Source organism: Rhinolophus sinicus, linkage group LG04, assembly GCF_036562045.2.
Source record: "Rhinolophus sinicus isolate RSC01 linkage group LG04, ASM3656204v1, whole genome shotgun sequence".
Taxonomy (NCBI): Eukaryota; Metazoa; Chordata; class Mammalia; order Chiroptera; family Rhinolophidae; genus Rhinolophus; species Rhinolophus sinicus.
In genome coordinates this window covers 43,051,056-43,064,580 of record NC_133754.1, presented here as the reverse complement: position 1 = coordinate 43,064,580, position 13,525 = coordinate 43,051,056, and the positions used below count along the sequence as shown (strand labels likewise).

The following is a 13,525-nucleotide window of genomic DNA, read 5'->3' as shown; positions in this document are numbered from 1 at the left end:
ACCCTGAGAGGAATGAGAGAAGCGATTATGAAATCAGAAAGAATTCTAGTTTTATTTCACTTGAAACATTTTCTGTATCCCTATCACTCTTATCTGTGTGATCTTGTTCAAAGTCCAGTTAAAAAAATTAAGCATATGAATTTATAAATACAGTCATTTTCAGTTACAACTTACAACCATCTTTCTGCCCACATAGCTTTGACAAGAGGTTGTGTATGTCTGTATACCTGTAAATACTTAAGGGGGTATGGGCCTGTTTTACATTTTTTAAAAGCAAAGCATTCTATACAATAACAATCCAATGAAAAGCTCCGTTTCAGTTTGGCCATACATTAGTGCTAGACTTGAAGTTAAATATTCATTTTCCTGCCCATTCCCATAAGATACTTAATAAGGGAAAATATTTTAAAAACACCAACAAAATTTTTCCAATGATTGTTTTAATCCTAATTGCTTTTTAATCTCATCTTGTCTATACTAGCTAATGAATTTCAAAATGCAATCACAAATTTATTTCTTCTAATATTACATTTATATTAAGAATCATTTTAAGGAGGGTAGGGTGACAAAGTTATTATTAATAAAAGAACAGCTAGAATTTTGGAGCAATTTCTTTGTTCAAGGTGTTATGTTGGGCACCTTAGAATACATGATCTCATTTAATTCTAAAAAAGGCTCTAAGAGGTGCATGTTCTCTATTTCACAGATAAGGAAACTGAGGCTTAAAGACACCAGCATTTCCTCAAAATATATACACTTTAGACATGTGCTGTCCAACATGGTGGCCTGCAGCCACATGTGGCTACTGAGCACTTAAAATATGGCTAGTCTGAACTGGGATGTGCTGTAACTGTAAATTACACACCAGATTTTAAAAATTTAGTATGAAAAAGTAAAATACATCAATAATTTTTTAATGTTGATTATATATTTTTAGATACAGTAGGTTTAAATAAAAGGCATTATTAAACGAAGCTGGAGAAGTAAAAAGCTACCAGATTCACAGATTGTAGGAAAGCTACAGAGGCCATGAAAATACCCACTTTATTCTAGTTTGAAACTTAATGGAAAAAATAATATACAAAATTTTAGTTTAGCTATTACAGTGCATATTCAATGAGTTAAGGGGGAGCCATGGGGAAAGGACCTCCCTTGGATCTCTTATGTTCATTAAAAATCCACTTCAGGTAATGCGTTTTTGAGTACCTCCTGAGTACACGTGACTCGGTCCTTGTTCTTAATGAGTAGTCTCAAACCTACTTGTAACATGATTGTGTCTACAATACATTTACAACTATGTTTCTGTAAATCTCTTCCAATATAGGGCCATAGGTAGGGTTATGTTGGAGAAAAAATGACACTAATCAAAATTATTAGCAATTATTAACTAATTATAAGAACCAGACAAAACTGTACTGTGTAATTAGTCATTAGAAAAATTTGCTAAAACTTTGATGTAAGATAATATATTATACTTCTAACGCTTGAAATATGGAAAACTACTCAACTTAAGAGAAAATAAACATTTTTAAGCCATTTAAGCTACCAGCCATATTTTCAAAACATATACTTTAGAAGAGAGTTTATATTAGAAAATAGCTTATCATGCATTCACTTTACATTTGATAATATACTTGTTATAGCTTTGAAGAAACTTGTTTTGTTTGCAAGAATGTCTAGCTTTTCTTTCCAAAAAAAGTTAAACCGCATTCTTTAATGTGAATGGCATATTTGTACCCCTATATGCTAATATTCTCTCAGCCCCACTAAGTTGTTATGATGTCTTCAAATAATTCGATAATCTGTCTTTAAAGTTTCATCTTAATTGCAGAGTTCATTTTTCTAAAACGCCTTGGCACCATTCAATCTTCCATGAGATGAGAAAGGTCTCTTTCCTCCCGATTTGACATTTTTACAGTAGGTACATACATGTGTGAGCGATTTTTGCTGTCAAATATTGTAAAGGTAGATTTTTGTTGTTGTTGAGTCTGCAAATGTCTCCACGATACAGGCACAGCCACCCCCTCCCTAACCCAAACCTACACACTCCTCACCCTCCCTCCAAGTTTTAAACTTTGTTTCCTTCGGGGCTCTGCCACAAGCGCTACTAATAATATCCAAGAGACAAAAGAGCTGTGCTGTGGTCCACGGGATGCCAAATTTGAGTTGTGACACAAAGCACTAAAATTTGAGATTCAAGATGCTGATGGTGATGCTGGCAAAAAGAAAAACTATTATAAAGCATAAGACCCCAAAGCCAAGTCCCTAGATAGCTCCCCCTGCCCACGGCCACCCCAGAGTACGGGGAGGGAGATCTGGCCCCGGGACGGTGGCTGCCGGCTGAACCGCGAACCCCGCTGCCCGCGCCCCCGGCCCTCTCACCGCTTCACTCGGATGATCTGGTCCCGCATGGGCTTGATGTCCTGGAAGCTCTGCTGGTTGACGAGGCTGTAGACGAGGATGAAGCCCTGGCCGTTCTTGATGTACAGGTCCCGCATGGACGCGAACTGCTCGGTACCCGCAGTGTCCAGGATCTCCAGCACCGACGGCGACGAGTCCACCTCGATTTCCTTGCGGTAGAAGTCCTCGATAGTGGGGTCGTATTTCTCGATGAAGGTGCCGGTCACGAACTGCACGGTCAGGGCGGATTTGCCGACCCCGCCCGAGCCCAGCACCACCACTTTGTACTCGCGCATCGTCCCTCCGCGGCCGCCGCCGCCACCGCCGCCCGCGACATAGACCTACGCCCGCCGCGCAGAGCTCCCGGACGCTGCCCCGGCGGCCGGCACCGCTGCCTTCCGCGGCCGCCCCCACCTCACAGCCGTCGCGGCCCCCCGGGCGCCGGCGGAGGGAGCAGCGGCCCAAGACATGGACCGATCCCGGCGGCAATGCGGCCCCGCGGGTGCCGGCAGGAACTAAGGGCGAGCAGCGAATGGAAGCCGCCCGAGCCGCCCGAGCCGCCCGAGCCGGCCGAGCCGCGGGCCCGCAGTGCTGCCCGCCAGCCCCGCCCCTCACGCCTCCACGCCCAGCTTCCCTCCTGCGGCCGCCGCCGCCGCCGCTTTCTCCGGCGCCGTAGCGCGCGCCCTAGCCGGCGTTTGAGCCGCAGCGCTGTCGGGGGCGGGGCCCGGCGACCCGGGGCGGGGCCCCGGGGCGCAGCCCCGCCCCTGCTCCCCAGTCGCCTAGGCGACCAGCCTCGCGCGCTCCCGGGAGGCTCTGCGCGGCGCGGAAGCCTCTGCCCCGGCTTGGATAAACAACCACCTTGGCCACCCAACACCACCCCACCCCGCACTCTCCGTCGAACCCCAGTCACTGCATCTGAGCATGCGCAGTTTGTCCGCCTGAGACGGGAACCGCATCAACCTGAGAATCCCACGCTCAGAATTTGGCGGAGACAAGATGTTAAAAGGAGCAGAACGATCTCCAGCAATCTCTGGCGTGAGGAGTCAGAAAAAGAGACGGCCAAGGTCCAAGAAGAGGCCTTGACATGAGGGTCTTGCCCGACACCACCCAGGCTGTCAACATTCCTCAGAGCTTTGGTTTTATCTTGTATACACAGAACGAGAAGCTTTGCTTAAGGGTCCGAGCATAAATACAACCAAATGAAGCTTTGTTTTCAGTGTCAGGACACTGAGTGAGAAGTGACAGGCCTCTGCAGCCCACTGCTCGAGGCGGTGAAGGCCTGAGACTGTGGAAGCCGGACCCAACCCGGTGACGTCGCCAGGAGTCCCGCCCACCTTCCCTCCACCCCCGCCCATCTTTAGTGCCTGACTGTAGTCGAGCTCTTCCCACGCCCTGTCTGCTATGGGTACTTGGAAAACCGGGAGCGTGGAGCCCCGAACCGCAGCAGAGGGCTCGGGGAGAGGTCATAGCAACAGCCCGCTGGGGGACCTAGTAGGGAGCTGGGATTCATTCCAGCCAACCAGACCGTGTCTCTGGACCCGATGGTACCATTCTCGACCAAAGAGAGCCCCTTCATAACCACGTGACACCCATCCACTGGCCAATGGGGAAAAAACTCTAGTCGCAGGATAAGCCAACACACCTCCCACTGCCTGGGCCGGCTGGGCGTTTGCCCCTGCGCACACTCTGCCAACCAATCGTAGGTGAGCTGAAGAATGACGAAGGCTTGAACTGAGCCAACCAGAATTCGCGATGTCCTTGCCACCAAGGGCAGGTAGTATGGAGGCAGGAGCCGGGCTGGTGGGGTTTGGGAGGGGTCGGAGATTGAGGGGCCGGTCGCTGGGCCTTATTCAGGCAAGGGAACAAGATGTGTTTCAGACAAAAGTGATGAATTCCGGTTTTAACTTTTGTCTCCGTGACATTCTGCCTAGATGATGGGCATGCAAATAGTGCTGAGGGATACATGGGATGAATCGAGAAAACAGAGACTTTTGTCTTTAGGTGAGACATTTCCCGGTTTCCTAAATACTGCTGCAGTTGCACGGGTCCTCCGTGCGTGCCTCTTTAAACATTTTTAACAACTCAGTTTTAAAACTTTATCGTTCTGTTAACTCTTTAGCATTATCTTAGTTACACAGTCTCTCCCACCCATAACGTCAAATTTAGGAGAGGTTATATGCCCAAACGTTTCTGGATACTTTGTAATAACTGGTTAATGGGATTTATGTTCCTTAAACTATGTCGTTCTCAAACTATTCTACATCCATTCATTACCATCTCACATTTCTTGGGAATAATAAATTTCTGTAGTTCTAATGTTGGATGATGGCATACCTCTTTACCCTTCCTCTTCTCCAGAAGATCATCATGTAGAAAGGATTTTGGTCTGAGATCCTTGAAAAACCAGGTGTTCTTTTACCATCTTTTCTGTCAATTATCAGACTACTACAAAGACGTACTCAGATTTAGCAGTGTCCTACAGCTTTGTTGCTCCATTAGGTTAGAACGAATTACTTACATTTTCATTATCTTGCTATAGTATAACACATACCAAGTTGGTTTTTAAGTAATGGAGGGCAAGTGTCCTGTCAAAATATGCAGTAAAATATAATTCAATCATTATTTCTTGGTTACATATCATCAAAAAAGGAGAGGTATCTGAGCTGCCAGAATTAGCAGTGAAGGCAATTTGCAAAATAACTAATAATCAGAGGAGTGTTTTAAGACAATTGAAACCAAAGAGGATCTGATATCTCATTCTAAACTAGTAATGTGAATGAATGAATTAAAATGAAGAGAACTCACATAGATATGAAGTGAAACTTCATATCTGAGCTTTTTTGGCAGGGATGTTTCAAGAGAATGTTATAGATGAACATAGTATTCACCTAGCTTTTTAGAAGTCTCACATTTTGTATAAAACTTGTACCCTTATTTGTGGTTACTTTCGCTTAGTAACAGCTACGCTTCTTTCAGAGGAAAGACAGACTGTCTCTTTTAAGATCCAAATTGTGTGTTGTGGTGATAAGAATTTCCTAGCTTGTTGGGGGGATCAACAGAGCCAAGAAGCATCAGACTTTCTCTTGGTATAGACCATTACCACCTGTGTAGTACCTTGCATTAAGTGGAGCTGAAAAATCATTCACTTTGCAGGGAATAAAGGTCCAGTGAAATTTTTTTTTTTTTTTAAATAGAACTTGGCACTGGGATTGTGGGTCCAGAACGTAACCTCAAGCAACTGATTTCATTTCCTAAGTCTCTAGAAGTTGAGAAGCTCTGGGTGGAGTGTATCTGATAGAAGTCGTCACACACACGCACGCATGCGCACACACACACAATAGTGATTTGGCTCCTTAGTCACTCTACTTAGCAAATAGAGAATAAGAGAGCTTTTTGGCATTTCTGAGGCTATTTTCCTAGACCTTACATCAATGCTGACTTTCTTGATAAGAACTGTAGAGACTAGATCTTGGGGTAATTACACCTCATTTATATGTCTCATATTGACAGGCCTCAATTTTCATTCTCAATGCTGCCATAAAAGTAGATTTTTAATCATGAAGAGGGAAAAGAAACATGCGTAGGAGCATATTTTCTCACATGTTGTGGATGGTGGTACTTGATTTGAGGCTGTATGTGAAATGCTGTTTGAAGGATTAGCTGCTGTAAGAAAGGATATCAGGATGGGTAGAGAATTTTGAAGATTTGGGTGGAAGTGGGGTCTCCTGATCTCTTACTCATTCCCAGCATGAACTATCTATTCTGACAGTGATTTTAGAGATAAAAAACTATGTCTCCATTCATTTGTTTATGAGAAAGACAAAATAAAAATGAGATAAAGTGAAATAGAATTTTTCCTAAGAGCTGTAAATCTGTATGATAGTGAAAACTTAACCCTGTACACTGACACTTCAGGGTCTCTTTAGCTTCAGAAGTGCGTTGCTGGGAGATAAAAAAGAAAGAAAGAAAAACTTTATTTCTCTTCTCCCCAGTGAATCTGAGAGTTATCTCACTTATGCCCAGATACCCTCAACTGTCACACTTGTGTTACCATGGAAACCCAGCTCCTTTCTTTGCTTCTGTGAAAGATGTTGGTAAAGGTGAAATGAAATATACCGTGTTCTGGGATGTTCTGATGATAGCAAGAAACAAGTATGCAAAGAATTTAATATAAACAAATTAGTAAAGGATATTTGTAATATGACCAGTGATGCTTGGCTATAAGATCGTGATTCCTATTGCTTCCTATTAAAGCCTACATATGTCTGATTAACTGTAAAGAGGAAGGACAATCAAATACATTTAGCACCTAGGAAATGATGTTGGCAATTATAAAGAGAGCAGAAGACATTTCCTTGGCCTCTGAGGTTCCTAATACAGTCCAGAAACCCAAGTAAACATGAAGAGTGGAAAGCAAGGGCCAAAATAAATGTGCTTCCATTTTGAAAATATGATACGTCTCAGCACTTTTGCAAAGAAAAAGAATTAGAAAACAGAAATTAAGTGAGTACGTAAACAAGTGAATGAAAGAACCCTTTAGCTGAGAAATGTTTCAGTAGGCAGTTTTAAGCAGAAAAAAATTTCTGAAGGAAAAGGTTTAATGATTAAAATATTAAGAGCGAAAAGGCCAGGAGGCTCTTAAGGGCTCAATGGTTCTGAGGAAACTGGAGCTTTAGTGTGGTTCATTTAACATAGCAGAAGAGCAGACACAATGTTGCTTGCATATCCAGCAATTTCCCTTTCTTTTTGCCAAAAAACAAAGAGAAAAAAAGAAAAATCCGATGAACCAAGATAGATCACTAATGGCAGTGCTTCACCTCTGTCCATGGTTAGTCCAAAAGTAGGCATATGACTCAGTTCTTGCCATTGGAACGGGAAGAAGGCCGCTGGGGATCGGGGATTTCTGGGATTCTGACAAGAGTGAGTAGCTGTCTCTGCTTTTTGACATTACATGCCTTGCTTTCTGCTTTGTACTTTGAAATATGAGAATGTGGCTACCATCTTTGGGCTGTAAAGCCTTATGGCTGAGGTTGAAAACAAACAAGCTAAACAAGCTTTGGATGGTTAAGGAAAAGGGTGGGAAGCACCTAGATCTTGGCTGACAATATTGAACTGTCAAACCAAGACTAGAAATGCCCACCTTTGGACTATGGCTAAGTAAATAGCTAGTGTCTTTTGATTTAAGCCCATTAGTTTAAGTCCATTAGTTTTTTTTGCATTTTGCAGTCAGATACCTCCCACTGTTACAGAAAGTGTGAGAGATTCAAGACAAAATGGTGTTTAAAAAATCAGCAAGCATTTGTGAGCACTTTCATTCTACTAATATCCTGAGTGGTATTTCAAAGACATAATATTTATTGAACACTTACTATGTATGTTATTGTAGGCTCTGAGGATACAACAAAATACATCTTGCCAAAAGTGCTTGCATTCTAACAGGAGATATAGATAATATAAATATAAAAGGCAGACATTTACAAATGATTACACATTTATATTATGTAATAACAGGTATAATTAATGCTAATAAGGGAAAATCAGAGCTTACAAGGGTGTATGATGAAAATATTAAATAAATTGTAATATTAAATAAAATGTTACAAAATATATAACTAAATAACTGAATTAAATTACAAAAGCTTACCAAGTACATAATAATATCATGTATAGTTTATACATGAATTCCTAGAGGTCAAGAGATACAGGGAATAAATGGGAGTAGCTTTAGTGAAGGAAAACTGTCTGAAGGAAATTAATGTGAACCCATATTTTGAAAGAAGTGGCCAAAGAATAGACTTAATGGGGCAGAAGGGAGCACTCCAGATATAAGGAACCAAATGAGCAAAGGAAGAAGGTAGGAATGAAGTAAGAGTGAAATAAGGGAAATGCAAAATCACTTCATTCTTTAATTCCTTGTAGCAATGCCATTCTACGGAAAAAAGAACTATGAGGGAAAAAATCAGAAACTAGAAGTCTCAAAGAAAGATTATAAAAGGTATAACAATGTTGGGAAAATAATAGAGAAGAAAAAGTAGAGTTCAAGGGTACATTTGAAACTAAGGCATTATTCAAAATAAGGAATAATTTGTAATGTGGGCATCATGTGAGAATTGTCATAGAGTTAATTACTGGCTTGAGGGCCTCAAGAAGGAAGGATTCAAACTTTCATAAACAGAAGTTGGAAGAAAAATGAAGAGAACCAAAAAAGGAGACAGGCAGGAACAAATTTTTTGCTTATGGTTTTTTTTTGCATGGTCGCTATTTTTGACATGCATTATGTAAGAATGAATAGAATTTGATTGAAAAGAAAAATTTCAATAGACCAGTAATATGTAAAAGTAATCTTTTTGGTAAATATGTAATTTAAAATGTTTTCCCTAGAATACCTTTTTAAACCTTGTCATAGAAAAATATTTTCAGTAAAAAAGCTATAAGGAATAATAAGTTACAGATTAGTGACACATTTTGGAAATAAAATAGATGTGCCAAATATAATAGTAAAGCAATGATAATAAATACTTGTAATAAAAATCAGAAATTTGTCAGACATTTTGTGGTTTCTGGCCAAATGTGGTTGTAGTAGTTTTTCTAATGCTATTTTCTATATAAATATAAGAATAGTTTTGGAAAATTAAGCTACAGTAGGCATATAAACATATCTTGATATTATGAATAATAATGTAAGTAATATTTACAGTGCTTTACCCTTCCCAAAGCCCTTTTCCACATAGCCAAGAAGCTTTTTGTTTTTCAATAAAATTTTGAAAAATATTTAGGAGCAACTATATAAATATGTGACATGAAGATGCTGATATAGCATTATTACTGCTCCTTCCTCCAAGATCACTGAAATATTATAGCGGGTGAAATACCATCAAGTGAAGAAAACTATGAGAAAACCTTAGTAGTGAGGGTTTGTTTGTTTGTTTGTTTGTTTGTTTGTTTGTTTTGAATTGTTTAGTAAAGGAACAGGGAGAATAGGGTAGTGGTGGTTTAGGCCTCAGGCAATAAGCAGCCAGCCAGGCTGTGGGGGAATAAAATAGGAAAAGAACTCTTGAAAAGCTGCTTGTGCTTCTCACTCTCCATTGCCTTGGGGAAATCAGTGCTGGCCCCCACATGTGTGGTGACTCTGAGCTCTGCTCCACGTGGACTCGAGGAAAACCAGGGCTGCACAGAAACCCTGTGCTTGTCAGGAGCCAAGAAACTCCTTGGGACCTGACCACCTTAAGGCCGTTGCACACCCAGGCCTCCTGCTCGGACTTCCCTGGGCTGGTGAATTACAACCTAAAGCTTGCTCCTCCTCAGGTTCTCTCTGGGGAAGTAGAAGGTAAATTCTTAATCTTTAAGGGGTGATTGGCTGTAATTTTGGGGAGTTTGGGAATCTCCGTTCCAGAGCTCATTTACTCTCACCCCCTGAGCCACTTGGCATGACTCAGAATGGGGTGTAGTAAGGTGATCAATCATCCTTGTTTATCTGGGTCTGTCCTGGTTTTAGTCCAGCATCACAGAAAACCCCTCGTCCCAGTGGGCTTCCCTAGGCCTATCCTCGTACACATTTCCAGAGAAAAACGAAGATACATACCAAGATATTTTGAGAGGTACAATGATTTCAAAAGACAAAAAATATGGTAGGTTATAGGTTCCATCAGAAGCATAAATATAACGGCCCCCAAATTTTAAATTGGCCTAATAAACATATTTAAAAAGCTAAGGGATAGCGTTAGCCATATGAAAACAAAGAAACAAACCAAAAGTAACCAAGTGGACATATTACAAATGAAATATGTAAGAGTTGAAATAAAGAACAAGAGAGAGAGGATAAGATAACAGAAGGGATACACACATGATGATCAGATTGTGGTCATCTCCCAAAGGAAGAGGAAAGTACAAAGAAATATTAGGCTGGTGCAAAAGTAATTGTGGTTTTTGCAATAATTTTTAACAGTTTAAACCACAATTACTTTTGCACCAACCTAATAGAAACAGGAAAAGCCAAGAGATGTGGGGAACAGAAGTAGAAATGGCAGAATACAGGTAATTGGAATCCTCAAAAGAGTTGGAAAAATAAATGACTTCTTAGAGAAATGGTAGTGTTAAATTTCCTATAAATGAGTGGATGGATGGATGATTGAACAAATACAAGACCTCAAATAAAAGGGTCCATGAAGTATCAAAGATGAATGATACAGAAAACACACAAACTATAGGGAAATTTGGGATATCCAAGACAAAGAGAAAATTCTAAAAGCTTACATACAGTATGGAAAGCATGAATAGACATTTCTATTGAGAAAATGAAACATGTGGCCAATTAACATATGAAGAACTGTTCAATTTCATTAGTGGTCAAAGAAAGTCAATTAGATACCATTTTATACCAGTTTGATGGCAAAATTAAAAGAAATGTTTAATACATATCTTTTGAATGACTGAAAGGAATATATAATTTGTCTATCTACAAATTACAACCCTTACCACAAATTTAAAAAGATCAAAATAGAATATCAAAAACTCTTTTGATAGAATATCAAAAGAGAATAAAGAAGATGGCTGTGTTACAAAAAAGGCAAATTCTTACAACTCAAATCATGCTGTTTGGTTTCTAACATAAACATTCAAAGACTAATTCTATCATCCACTACGTGCAAGGCATTATGCTGGGAATAAATGGTGACTTCTTCCTCATCATACGTATATATAAACCATCCCTAACGTTAAAGATTGGGCTTTGCTTTGAAAAAGTGGCTAATGAAAGTATAGGTACAGGATTATTTAGGGTGCATTTCCACATATGGTCTATTATTCTCTAATGTCTTTTCTGGTTTATGCTTTGGTTGTGCATTTCACAATTCTTGTTACACTTCTGTGGTTGACCTGACGACTGAGCTAGAACATAATTTTCCAAGGTAACTTTTTCCCACTTGAAATAAGGGCAACTGCTAGCTTCTTGCTGGGGGTTACAATATTCTATCCTTTTACACAGTGGGGGAAATATTCTTTTGTCAGAGATTAATCAATCCATATAGATTTGAGTACTGGAGATAGCATTTACCTCTTACTGCTCATGCCCCTCAGTGTACCCCTGAGCCGGCTTCTGTAACATCAGTAGCACATAATTGCACTGTGCATAAAACATTTTGGGAATTCAAAATGTTTGCAAATAAATGATTGATTGAGCAGACTATAACTTTGCTTCCAAAAAATGCTGTTTTTAACACACAAAGAAGATGAAAACAAGGGAGAAGAATGGGGATTTTCTCAACATCCAGGAGATGGAGATAGAAATGTTTCTCCAAAGGTGGGATCCCCAAAGAAACTTGCAGCTCAAAAAGGGTAGGCCTACAATAGGCAACGGAGGTGTCAGTCTATGGGCTTGGACTTTAGAAGTGCCAGGAAGGATTTGAAAAATCAGCTCTTTTATCAAGTGACTGCTGGCTGAAATGCTACACTTACAGTTTTGATCTTTTGATGTTAAAGCTTTTTTCCAATTACAATGTAAGTGGGAGACGTGCAGTTAAATTTCAGTATCATTGTATCAACTTCGGTGCATTCAGTTATGTTCATCTGGAAGGAAAAGAAAACAAGGAAAATAAATTAGAAGAAAATAAGTTAAATTAGGGCATAAGTCATGGCATGAATATGTGCTTAGAATAGGCCATGGGAGTCCATTTATTTTGTGTCATATACTAATTATTTTTTAATACTAAGGTTAATCTCTTCATGTGGTATATCATGAACAATACCAGCCTTCACAATTATTATATTCTTAAATTTGATTCAAATACTCTCTTATTTTCAAAATCAGAATTTTCCAAACTTTGGCGCTGTGTCCCTCATGTGAATCCATCAATTTCTGTTCTGCTTCTCACACTATTGTGTTCAACAATGGTTTGGGACACATTGGGGAAGACAGAGTCACAGTGGAAGGCCCATCCAATTGTTCTTCTCAGCCGACAGCCAGTTAGTTTGTCAAGGAAAGTTATTCAGCCTACTCTCCGGGGTTGTCGCCTCAAAACGCAGCTTCCTGCTTTCACAGAGCAGTATATTCTGTTGTCATTATTGCCCTAGTTAATGCTTCTCACACAACTGCACAAAATATTAGCACTTAATAATTAACCACATTCAATGGATGTACTAGTTGAAAAAGAGAAATCTTGTTTACTTAGTCAAAGTTGTACCCCTGCAATGGCCCTGATGGCAAAATTGATTCCAGTCTTCATTTGAATGAGAGAAGCTGAGGGAGACATTTCAAGGATGCTAAGTCTTTTCGTTTTCCTTGGAGTACCAGGCAGCTGAACAAAGTTAAACTCCAATGCAAGTTGCCTTCATTCCATTCTGTTGAGGCCTGGTCTCTAGTATTTATAGGTTTTTTAAAATAAATATTTTGGCTATTTCCCATGCAAACTAATGTTGTTTCCAATAAAAAGATGCTATAGCATATGTAAATTCTCTAAGAAATATTAAACTGTTGACATAATTAGATTATATGAACAACAATCAGGTCCCAGACTGAAATTGAATAAGTCAGTTTTGCACTGGACACTACACTCTGACAAAGTGACAGGAGACGAAATGGGCAATTTATGGTGTTGTGAGGTTCTGATGATGGCGCTCCAATGAAGCAATCCAAGTAACATAATTGAGAGAGGAGACCAATCAATAGCATATGTTACTAAGATTTTTATACTAAAATGATAGTTTCGAAGGACTCAATGCTGTCTGTACATGCAACCTGTAGACTGTCTTAAGCCTGGTGTTTTTCTCTCTGATGGGATAGGGGTGGAACTGAACCTCAGTAAGATGTTTAACCATGGCTTAGGGAGTCATGGTGCCTGGGAGCGGGGCTTTATATAATACTCATAAAACCCTGCCTCTGCAAAAGGAGAAACAGAAAACACTAAGTCGTTTATGTCAGTAGCTCTTCATCTAGATATCTATCATCTATCTGTTTTGTGTGTGTGTGTGTGTGTGTGTGTGTGTGTGTGTGTTAACTCTACTTGGTTTCAGAAAGGACTGAAGTACATTTCATAAATACATATAAGATAACCTTAAATAAAAATTAACTATAGTGATACATTTTCCGATTGCAAGAGTCAAATGAGATCTTTCCAAGAACCTTAACATT

The 13,525-nt window shown here is 40.0% G+C and overlaps 1 protein-coding gene and 1 long non-coding RNA gene across 2 annotated transcripts in view; one reads left to right on the top strand and one right to left on the bottom strand.

The window, feature by feature from the left end:
• The window catches only part of RAP2A (RAP2A, member of RAS oncogene family), a 36,910-nt gene extending 33,749 nt beyond the window's left edge, over positions 1-3,161 (bottom strand). Inside the window, exon 1 of the mRNA XM_019756875.2 lies at positions 2,383-3,161. Within this exon, the coding sequence (XP_019612434.1) occupies positions 2,383-2,696 (314 nt within the window). The 5' untranslated portion in view covers positions 2,697-3,161. The remainder of the gene's footprint in view (positions 1-2,382) is intronic.
• Positions 3,162-6,739: 3,578 nt separating this feature from the next.
• The window catches only part of LOC141571015 (uncharacterized), a 49,966-nt gene continuing 43,180 nt past the window's right edge, over positions 6,740-13,525 (top strand). Inside the window, exon 1 of the long non-coding RNA XR_012495469.1 lies at positions 6,740-7,320. This is a non-coding gene — a long non-coding RNA (uncharacterized LOC141571015). The remainder of the gene's footprint in view (positions 7,321-13,525) is intronic.